Consider the following 18,211-nt stretch of genomic DNA (forward strand, 5'->3'; position numbering starts at 1 on the left):
CAGATGGCTCTACACTGCAACATAGACCATACACGCTGCTTTGAAAAACCAGCTGCACAGTATCATCAGTCATTTTATTTGTTGCACAACGTTCTGGTTAAGAAAAAAATACAATGTATGCTAACCACTAGAGTTCATGGCAGCCGGGGTTCAGTCTTGCAGAGGTCTCCTAAGGATAAAATGACTCATTGCTCAGGGACTTTTATTTTTATTTTTTTTTAACCATCCTCCTTGTACTGAGGTTGGGGAATTCCAGTGTGGTGAAACAAAAAATTCACGTTCTATTTCACTACCACAAACTTATGAGATTTGCTGCATCCATTTTCAGATCTGTCTTGTTCAGCCCAGTTACATTAACTGACACACAGAAGTCCTAACAACCTTGGTTTCTGGTGGCCAGATCCCTCGCTATAAGGGATGAAGCCAGATGCCAAGAAAACCCAATGCTCAAGTCAAGCAAATGCCAACATACCTTTAAGCGACATTTATGCCTTCCTAAGTGGGACACAGTGCAGGGAGCAGTCTGTCTACTAGGGGCTGTGAGAGCATGGAGCTTTCCTTCCTTCCTATCTCGGCTGTACTTCTGCACAACCACAGCCTAGGAAGTCAATATGGCACAGCCTACACCAGTGCTGTGCTGCTTTGCCAAAAGGCAGACATTTTATTCTGTCATGATAATTTATTATTGTGTATGTGGAGTCTGGCCAAAACAGAGCAGCAAGCAGCACGCTGTCCCAGCATGTCAGATCACAAGGCACAATGCTGTGCCTTAATCAGGATCTGTAGTTTGTCCATAGATGACCAAGTCAGGTGCATGGATATTAAACTGTCCAGCTACAGCTGCCTGAATGTTTTCCTTTGAACAGCAGCACAGTGTGGGGATTTTGGCAGCATAGTCAGCAAATCAGTGTAATGTTAATTTGTTAGGTCACGTAGAAAATGCAGAAAGGTTGGAAGCAAGAGGCTCCAAAGCAGGTGGGAAGGTTTTTAAAAGCACTTAGCATCTATGTGGTGTTTGAGAACTGTGGAAGAGCTGTGCATCCTGAACCAGGTCATGGCTTGGCAAGAAAATAGGCTCAGTGGCCTTCAGACAGTCCACAAGTCTATAGAAGTCTAGAAGTTTTTGAAGCTACTAATGTAAACCCTGCTTTTCATTTCAGCTTAGTACAAAACATAGAACTGTGGCTGCATTTCCAGCTGCTTTCAAGGGCCGGGTGCTGCCCTGGCAGGCACATTGCTCCTGCCAGCAGCATGACCTCTGGGAGCAGCCCTGCTGCAGCTGTGGGCACCCAGCATTGCCCTGGGGTTGATTCCCAGCACCTGCTGGCATGCCTGTCCTGCCCTTTCTGCACCCTGGGGCCAGGTGGCAGCAATTGGACCTGTCCACACACCCCAGCTGACAGCACTTGCTCAGCCAGGAGCAGCCTCAGGCAGGTCTTCTTGTGTTTTGGTGGGTCCTTGGCACTTAACTGGAGATTCCCTTTTAGGGAATGGATGAAAGAGCCAAAGAAGGTTACCCTGTTAACAGGCAGATCTAGCAAAACAAAAATCAGATCTTTCTAGGATGGTCTCCTTTTCTGCCAAAAGGTTTTGTGAGACTTTTTATGAACCAGTGTGGGAGCAGGAAAAGCCTTAACTACAAAGCAGCTCAGTGCTGCTGGTCTTTGAATTGAGGAGCCCTCTTGAGGCCTGTGATGAAAGACAGGTATGTTGTTTTGTGTTTTTTTTTTTTTTTCCTTCTTCTTCCCCAGGAGAATGATCTCCCTTTCTGTGATTTACTGACTCGAATAAAATAAAACCTAAAGATGACATGTATAGGTTACCTTGTAAGAAGGAAAAGAGAAGTCATGCGCTACTTGGATTTATTTATTTATTTATTTTAATTTATTAGATGATATTTTCATTGTAGCCGTTCCTGCATTAGAAAAGATAATGTTGGCTGTTGCATGATTGGGTCTGGAGAGTTTACAGCTTGCGCAGGTTGCCTTCAAAAATCCGTGTTTTTGTTGTGCTACTCCAGCTCCTGTTTCTGCTTCCTTCAAGGGTTTTAATGTCAAAATAGGCTTGAAGTCAGTGCAGATAATAAGGGAAATAATACTTTTACTTAATAGTGGGGGCTTTGACATAGAAAACTGATATAAATATACACACACAGGTGCTTTCACACAAGGGAGAAATCACATTTACAACAGGGCAAAATATGATTATACATTAATATTATATTCAGAACTAATGAGGTACAAAAGGTTGAGTGTTTGTTTGTTTGTTTTCTCTCTAAGCATTCGTCCTTGTACACTGCATAAACTCTTAACGCTGGAGTTTTCACTTTCAAAAATGCAACATTCCAGAACTTTAACGTAAGAAATTCATTGATTTGCATGCAGGACCACACATTTGGGCTAAACCTTTCTGCCAATTACTACTATTTTCTTTTTGTAGCATGTCCTATAGCAGAACTCTTTGACTGCTACTTTTATTAAGTAAGCCAGAAAACTTCTCCTCCTAGTTTTTTACAATCAAAATCAACAGGTAAGACTCTTTTAAAGGAAACATACCTCTACAAAAATCGTAATTATTCCTCGTTTGTATTATAACTACCTTGAAACTTTCACAGCTGCCAACAACAATGGCATTTAAAAGGTTTGTTAGCGGTAGTATTTAAAAAATACTACTTCAGTCAGAAATAACTTTCAAATGACTCCGTGCTATGTCTCTTCCAAGCTATCAGAATAGGTTTTACTTAGCTCAGCATTATCATGATAAGACTTCCCACCTTCCTGACTGCAGGTTTTGCTTTGCTCAATATCATCATTATAAGATTGTCCCCCTTCTTGATTGCTGGAAACAACTGTCTTCAGCTTTTCCTCAATTTTATCAGCTACAGCACACATTTTTAACGTTCTCAGGCTGCTTAGTAGGGTTCCATAGGCTCCTTTAATCCCATGACTTTGATACCAGGCTTGAAACAGCTTAATCTTCTGTTCAGATGCATCATTAATATTGTCCTGCGATACTTGATCAATGACAGGATCTGATATTTGGCGATAACGGACAAACTTCTTGACTTGTGGGAGTGTCATCTCTTCCACAATAATAGGGATGTGGCTGCTCAGGTCAACATCTAGAAGCATAAAAGGAAATGAATGCTCTTGGCACTGAAATCTTACTGTTCTTTGCTTGTTTAATCACCTATGCTTAGAGTTGATACTTTTTCTATCCAAAACAGACTAAGTTTCAGGTATTTGTGACTCTGTATGTTTTATGTGTGATTCTGCAGTATATTTCAGGTCTGCTTTTACACATTCCTACCAAACGAAGATAATTCAAATATCCAGGGTTGTAACTGTATTGCTTTCAAGCACCTTAAAAAGAACTGAATTCCTTCTGTAACCTCTTTATCCCTCTCAATCATCCAAGCCTGGTCATGACTCCTGTACCTGTTTTGCTCAAAATAGTATTGGGAAATGTCCTGGAATGGGACAGGTTTTTTGTGATAGTAGCCTTGGAGCTTTTATTCTCTTCCTATGGAGTGTTACCACTGTGGTTTTGCCCCTGAATGTACAGTAGGATTGTGTTTTTGTGATTCTACTGCTGGCTGTAGGGCTACTCCATTATCAAAATTATCCATGGTTCTAGAAATCCAGCTTGCTGCCTCCTATTGCCTGTGCTGTATGCAGAAAAGAAATCCACCTATTGTCAATTAGTAGTTGCTTCCTATACAACAGACCTGAGGCAAAAGGTGTGCCTTAACAAGCACATTATAAGTTGGCATTTCTTTAATAAGTGTTCAATGTTGTGCTGAGTGACAGCTCTAGGAAGTGGCAGTCTATACAAAAATACCCTTTTCTTTAGAGTAGGATTTACATGTTTGTATTTTTTTTATTCTACTGAATTTTGAGAAATTACTTGTCTCTTACCTGTATATACAAGCGGTATAATCTGAAAAGAGAGGCAAGCAAGAAATGAGTACATAACATTTTTGTTAAATACCAACCATGCATAAACAGATTAACATGAATAAACAGATGTCATAACACAGTTTTCTCCATGATTCCCCTATTCTATGAGCTAGGGAATCAGACTGGACACATTTTGACTTGGGTAAGCTTGGGGAATCACCTCACAATTGCTGTTTCCTAAAAATACACATGGGGAGCAGGTACCCTAGATCAGTGGAGGTGTGATGATTTGTTAGGTTTTGATCTTGGTCATGTAACTGAGCACAACAACAAACCCTGAAGAAATAATACAGAGTTCTCTTACTTCTCCCAAGATTCCTTATGGTGAAATTTAATTCACTGATTTCATAGAAGAGAGGCATGCACGTGTTCAGCCAGTATCAGGGTAATTTAAATGGAACAGAGTTCCCTTGCATCAAGCTGAGTTTTATCTGATCTAAGCAATACCACTTACTGTTTCAGGGAGTGTTTCACCTGGGTTCTCCTGGCAAGTAAGACCCTTACGTTTTCTCTTGCCTGAAACAGAAAAACACAAAACACTCTTAAAATCCAGGTCAGCATATTCCTCTGGACTCCAAGAATATAAAATTACATCTGAGTAAGCAGCTGAATATCTTATTCAGACTATGTTAGGAATAAGGAAAAGGGGAATCACTTACAGAATATTAATAGTGGTCCAGTTCCTAATAATACTATCACAAGTATGACCACAGCTGCAATGCCCCATGATGGCATTCCTGTTGGAACATTGGAAACATTACGTGAAAGCTAAGCCAAGAAATGCAATACAGCAATACACTAAATTTTTAAAAAGATTGCATCAGATTGTAGAGGCCCTTCTGTTGACTCCTGATGGCAGAAGCTAGTGTTTTGTTAGTCTTGACTGTCGTGAGTCACCCCCAGAAAGGAGTAATAGCTCCTGCATCTCTACTCTGATCAAGAGGAAAGGGCAATTGTGCTCCACAGGTCAGTACAGGGCCCAGCAGATACAATCCCCTTAGCACTCAGGAATCACTATGGGTCATTGTGTAAAACACTACAATTGCAATAGCCTCTCAAAATGCAGCAGATGCTAGACTCTAAAATGGTACCTTCCGCTCTGCACACAGTGTCTGAAGTTGGAGTACATTCTTCTTCAACTGGGACATTTTCACATCTGCAGAAAAGATGAATTACTGTGGGATTTGTTTCTCTCTTTATAAAGCGTCAAGAGAGCAAATAAAAATCATCTAATGCTTTTTGTTGGCTAAAGGTGTCATATAACAGAATGTTGGAGTATAGAACTTAACAGGTATGAAAACAGTGTGGGGGAAAAAGCGTGGAAATGATTTTCTAGATGTAACAGTAGATCACACAAAGGCAATAGGAAAGCTTACACACTCCATTATATTATTTTGAAAATGCTATATAGAGTTGCTGGATGTGAACAGACTTTTGGCATGCCTTTGGAAAGCTTGCATGCATGCAAGTTATTTTGACTGAGTGAGGTCAGTTGAACAAGCTAAGTGCAAAGGAAAACTAGTATATTTTCTCTCAGGTTAACATTATCTTAGCCCCAGTCTTGAAACTGTCTGGAAAAAAAAGTGTGATAATATATTATCACTCTCATATTTAACAATGAAAGCATAAACTTACGTGTTACATCGGTCGCAATGTGTAGTACATGGTACAGAACTGCAAAAATAGTTCTGTGCACAGATGCATTCTGTGTTCTGTTTTTTGGTACATTTCTTTCCAACCTGAAAACCTAAAACGAATTCTTAAAGTTTGTTAATTTGAAAAAGTAGGCCTCTGCTCACAAGCTCTTGTCAGACCTGTGTGTTTTTAGCTCTACCACAGCTGGTACTCGTGACCCTTAGTAAGTAGAACGTAGCTTTCATAAGGAACCTTGCTGCGGGAGTACTGGAAACACAAGGATGGCAGAGAGAGACCTCTGCTGGCCAATAGCTCAAAAAACTGATCACACAACAAAAGTACTTGCTAGAAGAGGACTCGTTTGGCACTGCCGAACTTGTCAGCTTCTTTTTCCCGTTAAGAAGTATAAAGAAGGGACCACAAAAGATCACGTACCCCATTTCTCATCTTTACGTCTGAGACAATTTCTTTACTCCCCCTGACAGACAGCAAGTTTTTATCTCTTCCTGAGAAGCCTCAATAGTGAGGAATTATCCCACTCCTGGCTAACGTTCCCTGCGTAAGTATCAAAACAAGTGTATTAATTTTCTCCTGTCCTCAATGTATATGAGAAAGAGATCTCCATTTAAGAAAAATTATTTCTGCATAAAGAATTTCTGAAAGTGGAGTTATCTACTATGAAAGCTATTTTCATCTGGTATATAGGACCAGAAGGGATTTTTTGAGTTACCACATAAAAAATAGTAATCCCATTACCTTTAACTGATTCTAATTCGTTTCTTACTAATTAACTAGGCACTGTACATAAACTGAATTGTTTCGCTATAGTAATCTTCGTTACCCATCTAAAAATGCTTATTATAGTAGCTAATGTAAAGCTAACTAAATATAAAGCTAATTTTATATTCCTACAGGTGATCTGAGAACAACCATACTGGAGTTAAGAGCTGTCTCTCTGCTTACCAAACTGGATTTTGGATATGAAGAACGCAGAACTATCATTCTGCAAGTCCAGCTATACTAGAACTACAGGACACCTGGTGAAATTGGTAGGAGATCAGTTTAATGGATTAAAAAAAAAAAAATCTGTGCAGGGTATTTATGCATTGGATAGTGAATTCCTGGAACCTGGTGTCCCCCAACAGGCAAATGCACAAAGGGCTCATAAATGGATTATAATTGACTAGGTAGAGGTGAATTTTCTAATGTTCCCTCCCATAAATGTGGATGCTAGGAGACTTTGCAGGGAACAGAGCACAGAAATTGGGTTTGTGGGTGTGGTTTTTTTTCTTCTCTAAATAGTATCTCTTGCTCACCGAATACTGGGATGGGGGGGCCACTGGCCTGACGCACTAAGGCATGCCACATGCCTTATAGTTTTGTGATTTGATGCTATATCCCACAAAGCACACTGAATGTATCAAAAAACACCACTCTATCAGCTCCAGAAATTTTAGATATTATCAATTACTTGAGAGACTACAAAAGAAATTGCTGGGAATGCTCCCTTCTCTGCTTCTTACAACACCCCTTTTCTTTTAAATAGAGGATGAAGAAGAGAGAGCAAGCTTTCCTTCATTGACCCTAACCAGTCTGTAGAAGGTCTCTTTTTCAAGGAGAAAAGCCTGTGCTCAAAACTGAATGTCTTTGAGGAAACAAAGCTGATTCTTATGTACTAGTTCACATCTCCACCATAAGTTTGAAAACTATCTAGAAAGACAAATTTTTCTGAAGAACCAACATCTTTTGTTAGATCAAGTTATGTACTTAATGAGGGCACGTGAAGACAAAAAGAGGCTTTTGGGAACACAAGACCTCTGAGAACTTACAAGCTATTGGCATCCTCAGGGCTGATAAAGAAAATAAGGTGTGGAATCCTGTCTTTTCTTTTTTCCAACTGGATTATCAGTGAACTTACTGAGAGATGCTACTTGTCATGCTGGCCACAAGTAGGCTACTACATACCAAATAAATGCGTTATCTGTAGGGTCCTTCATTATAACTCCTAAAATATTACAGTGCTTGTGAGATAATCTGACAGGAACATATCATAATCCAAAATTGAGGCTGGTGAAGAAGCATTAACTACTGTAAGTCCAACTAGCAACATCAGAGCATCTTGGAACAGGTGGGTTATCTGCCTCTGTGCAAAGTAAAGAAAGGCACTGTAGAGGCAAGTGTGGAAAGAGGTGGGATGTTACTTTCCAAACGCTTCCTAGATGAGCAAAGGCAGATATAAGGAGAAATAATAGACCAACATAGCTTGTTCTTCATCCTTTTTTGTACTTAACAAAAAGAAACTAGAGGATAAACTTATGACTTTGTCATAAAGTCCTCCATGTCCTACTACTAAAACAATTTAATCTGCATGCTACCCATTGCTTGGGGGTTATGGAGGCTTTTCAGTTCAATCTTGTCTGAAATAAGACTCACTGCTATTTCTATAGACATACCAAATTCGCTGTCACATGAAGCACATCTCTTACACTCTCTCTCATCGTTGGCATGATCCATGTACTCTCCAGGGTTACATGATACACAGTGTTCTCCAGTGTTTGTTGGGCAGTCAGTATTTTTAACATAACCTGTAGAGACAGAGAAACAAGAATAAGATTTATACCTTTGGACAAAAGCCATGAGCTCTAATCAGATTTTGGTTTTAATCCCTAATACCTTTTGATTTACAAATACGAACAGAATCCATATTCTTTATGCGTACATATGTGTTCTTCAGGACGGTAGTATACATCAAATTCTGATTATCCTTCCCTCTTCCTCCAACTTATTACTGAAGGAGAACACACCAAACAAAACTGAACATGTAAAACTCCAAAACCCATGAATGCATGGAGTATCTCATTGGCAAAACCCTGTGTTTATACTTATTACTTATAAAAACTTTTTGAAAGCTGTATATAGGTTTTTTTTCCTGTCATGAGCATGTAATGTGTGAACTACTATCTGTGGTGAGAAGTTACTGGTGCACTGAGCTCAAGAAATACTTTTGAAGTGTATGATGTCCTGTAATAGAGAAAGATATGGTTGGACAGAAGCACTGCAACCAGAAAGCCACAGCATGCCATGTAGTTATCTCGGCAAAAAGCAGTTGTGCATGTTGTGGTTTCCACTTTTAAAGACTGTCTTGAAAAGCCATTATACTCACCAGGTTCACATTTCTTGCAACACTGACCATTTAAATTGTACTCATCCTCAGTACATTTAATTTCCCTCTTAGCAATGATCCTCTTTCTTGTAATAGATCTATTGTATGCTACATGTATGGGATGTTCAGTATCATCTTTACACTCTGCTTCAGTAATTAAGACAGCCACCTAGGAGAGAAGAACATCAAATTATACAAGCAATTGTCAAGGACTGTAGGTGCATGTTACTACTAGCACAGAGCTACATCAGCATTGTCATTCCATTACTAAAAATATTCATATTCACCCCCTTACTGAAGTTCTCGTTCTCACTTTTTTTTTTTCCAATTCAATTATTTTTCTCCTTAGCAGATGATGCCTATATAGTCCTAAAAGAATATTATTCGTCTTCCAAACTAATTTACACTCCTGTTCCGTTTCTTTGAATGCATTCTCAAGTTAAATTGTATAATGCTTTTTTTTCTCCTATTTTACTAGTCAATAGTAACTTTACTTGCCATCACTGTCCTCTCTCTTCATAATAAAGTACTGTGGACCAGAGAGAGGCCAAACCACTCCTTTTTCTCTTTTGGGTGTAAAGAGGGAAAGAGAGAAGGATGGATCTACCATGATTTACCTTACTCTTCACAATAGTTTTGTGGGAAATTCTGTAGATGACTTGCATGCACTAAGTATGACATATCTCCTGTCTATATAGTGGAGCTATGTAATTAACTGACAGCTCGGTGGCTGGAGAACTAGGTTCCATCCCAGAAATACTATTATGCAGGAGAGTTAAATGAGAGCTTGCCTTTAGTTAGCCCAGTTTCTGCTGATATTATGGACTGATTTGAACATTTTGACCTTTTTATTTTACTTTTCTGATACTATCTGTGTGGAGTGGCAACAGAAAAAAAAATTAAGACAGTCCTTGCCTTGAAGAGTTCACAGTCTTAACTGCAAACTTAAGCTCTACATTTGCTGTTCTTGCTCCTCCTTTAATTACAGAAGACTGTTTCCTAATTCCCAAAAGACGTAAAAATATAAATTATGAGGGGAAGGGGAAAAATGATGCCTGGAAACAAATGGACCAGTGCTATTGTCCTTGGCAAAATGGAAGAACAGGCCAGTTGTAAAGGAGAGGGACAGAGAGTCCCTTTTTTCAGAAAGGGATTAGAGGGTAATGAGACACAATAAATTGTGTAGTCCTCATACCCATGGCACAGTGGACGGGCTACAGAAGTCCTGCTAATCGCATATTTGCTTGCATTTTAAATCAGTATGCAAAATACCTTGACTCATATAATTGATTATATGAAAGAGGTTAATTCTGAATGGTTAGCCTTTAGCACTTTGGAGTTGCAGCTTAATACAAACTTGACTGTGTCTATTAATGCTGGCAGCAAAGGATATGCTATATGTATATTTAAGCAACTTTCTCCTAGTTTGAAAACTGGTTATTTTTACTGTTAGACTTTTATTCACTTATTTTCCCTGACAGAGGGTGATATTTAATGGTTGGCTCATTCAGTCTTCATGAAGTTGTGTGAAACTGCTTGGATGCCCACCGTAACTTTAGCTAGATGTAGAAAACTCTTGTAATTATCTGAACTTACTGAAAAAGAGAGGGTTGGATTTCCAACTGCACACCACCTCTGGGAGCCAGGCCAGGAGGTCAGCCCTGTGGGGCGGCCGCCATCCTGCCTAGCTTGGCTTTCCCTGGACGAGGGTGAAGCCCCTCACCTGGGGGTGAAGCCCCTCGCCTCTGCTCCTCCGCCACATGTAGGGATGGGCCAAGGGAGGGGAGGGGATGGTTGCACTGTCTCTCGAGCCGAACCAGGAGCACCGTGACACCCCAGCTAGAGTGAGGGTCTGGAAACGGGGTGGAGAGGCCAGGGCCAGTGGCTCTGGCAACCCTGAGGCAGCCGTCGCAGCCCCAGGAAGCCCGATGGTGCCAGGCTTTCAGACCCACGTGCAGGTGCGTGGCCGGGGCACGTGGAGGGCAGATGCGAGCGGTGCTCACAGCAGAAGGAAGTCGGTGGGGAAGTGACTGCTCAGTCTCTCCCCTCTGATGGACTAACTGTGACTCAGTGGGGACAAGTGGCACAGCACCGACCTGCTCCCAAGCACACAGCCAGCGCTCGGAGGTGCCTGCCCGCTTCTTGCCAGCCTTTACCCTGCTGCGGCACTAGGCTGGCTCCCTCCTCCTCATCCGCCCTCGCCCGGCACCTGGCCAAACTCTGTGCCCGCTGGGGAGCTGCCCACCCTGCTCTGGCACACGTGTCTCCTGTGTCAGAGCTGTGAAGCAGCACTTGTGGCTTTTGGGGAGTAAAGAGAAGACGTGGGGCTACGCTAGTGTAAAGAAAATGTACAGAGAATCGTGTAGGAAAGAGGATAAAATGAAAGAAAAAAAAACTTTCTAAATGACTACTATGAATAAAACTTAGTACAATTGCTTCTAGGGTCTACTCAACCACTGCAAACGCAGTGCGTGCATGGACAATCTTCCCTCAAGCAAAACTCAAGCTTACACAAATAAGCTAGGCTGATAGATTTGGGAGGGAAGCAGTGTGGTTGTGGTGGTTGGTTTTTTTGTTTGTTTGTGTTTTTTTTTTTTTGGATGGAAGCCCTCCACTGTCACTTGTAGAGGTGAACTTCCTGGTATGTTTAAAAGAAGTGGGGAACACTTCTCAGAAATTGACTTTTAAGCAGCCCCGAAAGCCTACGTAGCTTCTGCTTGTAGAGTCTCCCTGCAGTGCCTTCTTGCACAAGGAATAATGAGAAAACCTTTGGAGATGTTAGCTTTCAAAGTAACACCCTAATTTTAATTTTTTTTTCTCCTCCTGTATTTGCACCCTCTTAAAATCATTCCATTTGCTACATAAAAGTGTTGGTCTGCCCTTTCTTACAGGAAAAAAGTCAGTAGTCATTTAGCTTCCGGAGCATACTTTAACTCCTCTCCTCGTCGCTGCGCAGCGAGTGCTACTAGCAGAACGCACTGCAGGGGTTTTCAGAGGCAGGGGTGATAGGTACTTTTTTATGATGTGTATATTCAAAGGGAGGCTGTGCGTTTTCAGTCCAAAATGACTCACAGAGGGTCTGTTCTACCTTTCTCATAGTAAACTAAAACCAGTTGTCACATCTGAAGATGGAGTGAACTGAGCAGTCCATAGGAGTAGAAGCAATCAGGGATATCTAACCTTAGCAGAATCCATAAGAATTATCACATGGGCACAAATTTTTTGGTTTCACTCCTTTTTCATTGCTTTTCAAGTGCCTAAGCATTTGAGACCTTTCTATCTTTTCCCTCCTCTCCTTTCCTTCACTCTTACAGTGTCCTTCAAAATGCTTTCAGCAACAGGCATCTGCTAAGGAGATGTAGAAAACCTGTCTTCATCTGTGTTCCCAGGGCAGCGACAAGAGCTTTATTTTCCTGAAAGTCGTGATTTTGGGACTCCCTGTCCTCAGATTCTTTCTGCATCCGAGTGTTCTTCATAATGGATCAAAGTCCTTGGATGCAAAACTTTCAGCAGACCCACCTCATGGGGCTGAAATATCACTTTGGAAGCGTGTGAATATGTTATTTGCATACAGGCCTTTTGCAAGCTTTACAACATTTCACCCTCTAAGTAAAAAATTGTCTCTTTCTCCTGTTATCTCTATAATACATTTGACTTTTGTCAGCTGTTTCTCCCATTTCTAAACCATAAACACCTACAGATGAGAAGGGCAATATCTTCCGCACTTGGTGGCCTTTTTTTTCCTTCAACATTTATTATATGGGGTAACGTGCATGAGTTCATCGGGGCTTTCTAAGTGGTTTAAAAAAAAAACACAGGTGGGGGTGGGAGGATTTTTCTTGCTTTTTTGAATAATGGGAGCTAAGAAAAACTTTTCTAATTTTTGATTTGCTTCTGGTATTTCTTTGACAAATGGTTGCTAGAGTTAGCGCAATTTTAATACAGTTTTCCGTGTAATTAGTCTCCCTTGTGCTAACCCATTTCAGGATGGCTTTGTCAGAGAAATGAATTCTACACTGCTCGTTAAGAGGATTCTCTGCTTAGTTCTTTTAGTATGACATTAATTTCCGCTTCCACTATCTTTAGGATCAATTTTTCCCCATCTATTTTTTCCCCCCATGAAGGCAGAAGGTGGTAGTTAGCACCAAAACAGCCATTGAAAACAGTATGTCTTTACATTCTAAAATCTTTTATGAGAAGGACTAAGAGTGCAGTTCTGTTTTCTGAAGCCTAGTGATGGGAGCTGGTACTTCCCCACAGATAGAAGCATCGTAGCCTCCTGAAATTTTAAGTGAGGTTCATGCGTTCAGTGCCTGTAAGACTAATAACCCTCAGTTACTGTCATGTCTTAAAGTAGTTGTCCAAATTCAATCCATTACTATTTCACATCTCAGCTGTCTCACATGCAAATCACAGCAGTATACTGGGGGACAAGGATACTATGGTAGGTTGTTTGGATTTTGTATTTTTTTAGGAGCACTGTGCTAATAAACACTTAATAAATACTATTGAATTAGAGACTTGGAACAGTATTAACAGTTCCCACCTCTATTTGACAATATTGGCAATATTGACAATTAGTAAGAGATGGACAGAATAGAAATTACGAACTTTTCTCCCTTTTCCTTTTGTAACGTGATACAATTTGCTTGTAGCTACTTTCTCTTTGCTTAGTGAGTTGCCTCAAATATAAAGACAGTTAACTGTGGAAACATGAGCAGACAAGCATTTTCAGAATTGGAGTGTTTATACTTTTCACTCGAGTCCTGGGTCATCCCATGACTTTATGGCTGCTTATGTATATACATTTAAAATGTGCATTGGTCCTGTGGGAAATAAGAAATAAGGGTTGGCACAGTAAAGTAGGAGTCCTGTTTTCAAAGGCATGTCTTCTAAATTTCCAGAAGACTGCCTGCTTTGTAAATAATTCTATCAGATCATTACGAAGTATTTACATAACATTTCACTGTCTTGAGGCAGTCTGTTCCTCTACAGCATGTCTCTGAATGGTATGTGGTTTTGTGGCCCATTTTACGGGGTAAAGTTAGATGTTTTCTAGCTATATAGGCCAGTGCTACATTGCTCTGTAACTGCTTCTACTTTAGCGCAATATGGAGTTGCTTGCAAAATTGAGGTTTAATTCAACAATCTACTTTCATGTTCTGGATTAATCAAGTGAGCAAGTCAAATGTTGCCCAGGTTTACTGATTTTGTAAGTAGTGGAACGACATACTAATTATATATATATATATATATATATTTTTTTTTTAATAGGATGCATGTGGGAGAGCTGCAGTCTTTCCAAAGGATAGCAAAACTTGGAAAAAATTGGAAAGTACGAATAGGAATGATCTTTCTTTTCTGGGTGTAGGTAAGAGAAGGTGTTTTTTTTCTCTTAATTTATGTTCTGAGTAGTTTTAAGATACTGAACTAGACTGACACTTGTGCCAGTTGTTTGCTGCTCCTGTATAGGGACAGATAATATACAATTCTGTCAGCAGCTGGAAATTCTTCCTTGTATTTAACTACACCCTGGCGCTTTGTGCAGGGGCATGGGTAGAACCTGATAAATCACTTCTTGTTTATGACCTGTTGTCGTATGACAAATCAGATGAGAAACTGAATAATTTCCGCCTGCCCACCAGAACCTAACCTGCCGCCCCCCAAGCATCCTCTGTTCATTAGCGGTGTAACCACACCGTGACACCTTTTGGAGTAGGAATTCTAGCAAGTTCTTCTCGGAGGAAGCGAGGAGTGGGGCTGGGGGCACAACCTGTACACCAGGCGCATGCAGGGCTCGGCTCTGCTACGGCACAGGGATCGCTGCCACGGATATGGTCCCTGCTTCCCCGCTGCTGCCCATGCCAGGGTTCCTGGCCAAGGAGCCCTGCTCCTGGAGTTCTAGAGGTCCTAGACCCTTGCTCCTCCTAGACCTTGAGGTCTAACCCACGTGTGCTGGAAGGGCCCTGTGCTGCAGCACCTCCTTACCTCCCTCGCTGGCTCTCCACAAGGGGAGCGATAAATAACAAACTTAGCCGGGTGACCCGAGCCCTGAAGCTGCCGAGCCTCGTCCCGCGCGGGAGGAACGACCAAGGCGAGAGGAAGGCCCTGCCCCGCTTGCCGGTAAACGCCCGCACTTCACCGTGCTCAACCTCGCCTGCCTCTCCAGCCTTCCCTGGCTCGCCGCTGGCAGGGGGCCAAAGCTCAGCTGTTCGCTTGGGGCTGCCGGCCCGGCCCTGCCCTGCCCGCCTCGCCTCGGGGCTGAGAGCCCGCAGCAGCCGGCCCCGGGTGGAGGGCGCCCGGCCCCGGCTGCTGCACAGCGCCCGCTGCCCTCCTCCTGCGGCTGTGGCAGCGGAGAGCCTGAACTCGAGGGATTGTAAAGTTAAAAGCAAACAAACAAAACAACCGCACGCAACACCAGACCCAAGCAAATCGCCTCAATTTCCGAGAAAAGACGGCCGCCGGCCGTCCCGCAGCGCCCCGCGCCCCGTCCCGGCCCCAGCCGCCCGCCCCGCTGCCCGGCGGGCACTTACGAAGAGCAGGGCGAGGAGTCCCCGGGCCATGCCCTAGCGCTGTCCCGCAGCCTCTGGCGAAGCGAAAGCGGCGCGGCTTCTGCCGGGCTCCTCCCATGTTGGTAAACACGAAGCGGGCCCGCCCCGGCCCAGCGCCGGGGAGCGGCGGGGCCTGGCGGAGGCGGGCGGTGTCCTTACCTCGCCGGGGGAGGCAGCCAGGCACGGGGCTCGGCGCTGTGAGGGGCCCCGAGGCAGCCCCCTTCTCTCAACCCGCCTTCTGTCAGCCCCCCACCGAGGGCACTCTCTCTGTGCGGGAGAGGCTGGGTCTGGGGCAGGGAATCCTCAATCCGCAGGCATTTGGAGCAGGCCGAGCTCATCAAAAGGGTCGCTGCGGCTTCGTAGCTAGTTTCAGCCACTTTGTTTTCTGCAAACTTCTAGTGGTTTGAAGTGCCAGTAGGTTGGTGGCCTCCTCAGTAGTGTTAGGAGTAACACGACACTATCAGTTATTGACACATTTCTTGATATTTCACGTGATGCCATTGCCCCGGGAAGACCATGGTTGTAACTGAGCTGGCGCTTTCGTTTTAAGCACCCTTTCTCAGTAGTTTGTGAATCACCTCTTTGGATTTTCTGCTGGCGTGGCTCCTACCTGCAGATAAACTCCATACTTGCAGATAAGCTGAGTTCATATATCATCAAAAAATAGTGACTGTTTTAAATATTTCAGGCTTTTTGACCACTTCCGCATAAAACTAGGAGGTGACACCGTGGTGACACGGTGTTGGAGATGGTGCCTTTGGGGTATCCTGTAGCAACCAACTCTTTTCCTTCCCATGTGGCAGTATGGAACGTGATGGAGAGAACACCCAACACAATTACACCCCCCCAGGAGGTGTAATTGAGTGCATGGGTGTATCTGTTTTGTGGTGGAGTACTTTTGTCTTGGTAGGTAGCTGTGAGATAAGTTTGAAAAGCCACCAGATTCTCGTGAAAACAACAGTGCCTGCATGTGATTTGCAGTCACTTCGTGGCTGGTAACTGTAGCAGTTTGGGTTTTTGATGAAGTCATAGATACAAACCATGAGAGCAATTTTTTGTTTGTTTGTTTAATTATTCCGAGGCGATATTGTTGGGCACCGCAGAGTTGAGCTTTCATCTTTTGCACTCATCTCTGGGTTGTGGCAGCATTTTTGGCTGGTAGAAGTGACAGCTTTGACTGTTTTCTTTATTCTCTCATCATCTAAAGTTTGATTCATGTGTCAGTTAAGCTCTTAGCGAGAATGGGAGATGTTGCATTATTTTTCTTACCAGTAGATGTCCTTGAACCTTTCCTAATATGCAAAGAGGGATTACCGCACGGAAAGATCAAATTCCAGGACTAGTTAACATGTATCAAGCTGACTTTTTAGTTTCTTTGCAGCTCTGCCTTTGAAAATGACAGGTTTTGCAACTAAGGTGAAGTTGTTGACCTACTCACTGTGCTGTTTTGATTTATGTGTGAGGTTTTGCTGTTGTTCTGTGTCCACATATGTGCACTGATCATAGCAAATTCTGTTAAAAATAGCTGCAGAAATGCCTAAGGAATACGTCTGGACATGTAACTGCAATGTTCTGACTTTGAGAGTCACTAGACATTATATTTAAGCCTTAATTGGCATTGAACTGTTTTTTCCTTGCCCAGAAGCTTACTTGCACCTAGAACAACTAACTCCATTAGGATATTATGACATTGTAAACTGCTGTATTTTGAGAAGGCTGACTTAAGTAGTCTCTCCAGGTCATAAAAATTTGTCAAGGTAAAATAAAACATGATCAAGGAACCAGGGGCCTGTGCATTGTATTGGTCTGACTTCCAGGAGTTGGACTCGATGATCCTTATGGGTCCCTTCCAACTCGGGATATTCTATGACTTCAAAATGTTGAATCCACTTTTACGTTCTAGAGGGAAAATAATAGAGGAAAAAATACATAAGAGCTAACTTGATTTCTACCACTTTTTTGTTGTTGTTAAATTATTACAGATTTTTAAAATTAAAATTACTGATTTTTTTTAATAATTGGTTTAGGTTTGTTTTTGCATGTTGGTGATTATTTAGCAATTCTTTTGTGCTAAGATTGGGCAATTTAGATTAATGTAATGTAATTTAACTGAAGTGGTTCCATGAAACATAAATTCTCCTTTGACCTATAGTACATGTTAGAAGATCACTGTTGCACAGAAGACTGGGGTACATTAACACACTAAATGTAGGAGTTGTTGGAATTGAGAAGGGTTATGAACTCCTCAATACAATTGTCCTCATGCTAACTTTGCATTTTCTTGTCTTGTGTATATTGACTTATTCCCCTGTCTTTCAGTAGACAGTAAGTTTGCCTTGAAATGTAATTTAGGGGAGAAAACTGTTGTATTTGGTCAACTTGGTTTGGCTGAAAAGGGAGGAAAATAGGAGAGAATACAGAACATACATTTTGGAGATATTAAAATGAAACATTTTGTTATGTGATTCATGTTTTCTAAGTAACCTGAATTTTAAAGGCGGGGTAGGGTGGGGATTTAATAAAAAAAATAATTAGTAATCAGACCCAAAGTAGAGCAATTCTGTTTCACATTCTAACTCTGTCTTGTTTTGCTTTCCTGTTCTGCCTCTTCCCTCCCTCGTATATGTTCAGAACAACCTGATTTGACTTTTGGTTTAAGTGCAAGACAGAGGCAAGATAGAGCATTGTGAGTGGGTTGCTCAGTCAGCATCTCCTTTTTTTTGTTGGTTCAAAACCCTTTTGGTTCCACGATTCTTGTCATAAACATTGGATGATCCTTCTGCTAAAAGATCTGAGTGGAATCAGTCCTTAAATCATCAGCTCTTATTGAGTCCGATTTTATGGTGGAATGCTTTGCCCTTAGTTGTCCAGACTTAACAGAATGGTTGAGGTTGGAAGGGACC

The 18,211-nt window shown here is 42.0% G+C and overlaps 2 protein-coding genes across 2 annotated transcripts in view; both read right to left on the reverse strand.

Annotated features, from left to right (window-relative positions):
- The window catches only part of LOC118246182 (interferon-induced protein with tetratricopeptide repeats 5-like), a 348,670-nt gene that overhangs the window by 96,284 nt on the left and 234,175 nt on the right, over window positions 1-18,211 (reverse strand). The window lies entirely within an intron of this gene.
- The window catches only part of FAS (Fas cell surface death receptor), a 250,540-nt gene continuing 234,181 nt past the window's right edge, over window positions 1,853-18,211 (reverse strand). The window contains exons 2-10 of the mRNA XM_035537491.2: window positions 15,291-15,345; window positions 8,758-8,926; window positions 8,048-8,179; window positions 5,595-5,706; window positions 5,051-5,115; window positions 4,619-4,696; window positions 4,414-4,475; window positions 3,918-3,939; window positions 1,853-3,121 (exon numbers count right to left, since the gene is read on the reverse strand). Coding sequence (XP_035393384.1) covers window positions 2,706-3,121; window positions 3,918-3,939; window positions 4,414-4,475; window positions 4,619-4,696; window positions 5,051-5,115; window positions 5,595-5,706; window positions 8,048-8,179; window positions 8,758-8,926; window positions 15,291-15,320 — 1,086 coding nt within the window. The 5' untranslated portion in view covers window positions 15,321-15,345 and the 3' untranslated portion in view covers window positions 1,853-2,705. The remainder of the gene's footprint in view (window positions 3,122-3,917; window positions 3,940-4,413; window positions 4,476-4,618; window positions 4,697-5,050; window positions 5,116-5,594; window positions 5,707-8,047; window positions 8,180-8,757; window positions 8,927-15,290; window positions 15,346-18,211) is intronic.

Source organism: Cygnus atratus, chromosome 7 (genome assembly GCF_013377495.2).
Source record: "Cygnus atratus isolate AKBS03 ecotype Queensland, Australia chromosome 7, CAtr_DNAZoo_HiC_assembly, whole genome shotgun sequence".
NCBI classification, from domain to species: domain Eukaryota; kingdom Metazoa; phylum Chordata; class Aves; order Anseriformes; family Anatidae; genus Cygnus; species Cygnus atratus.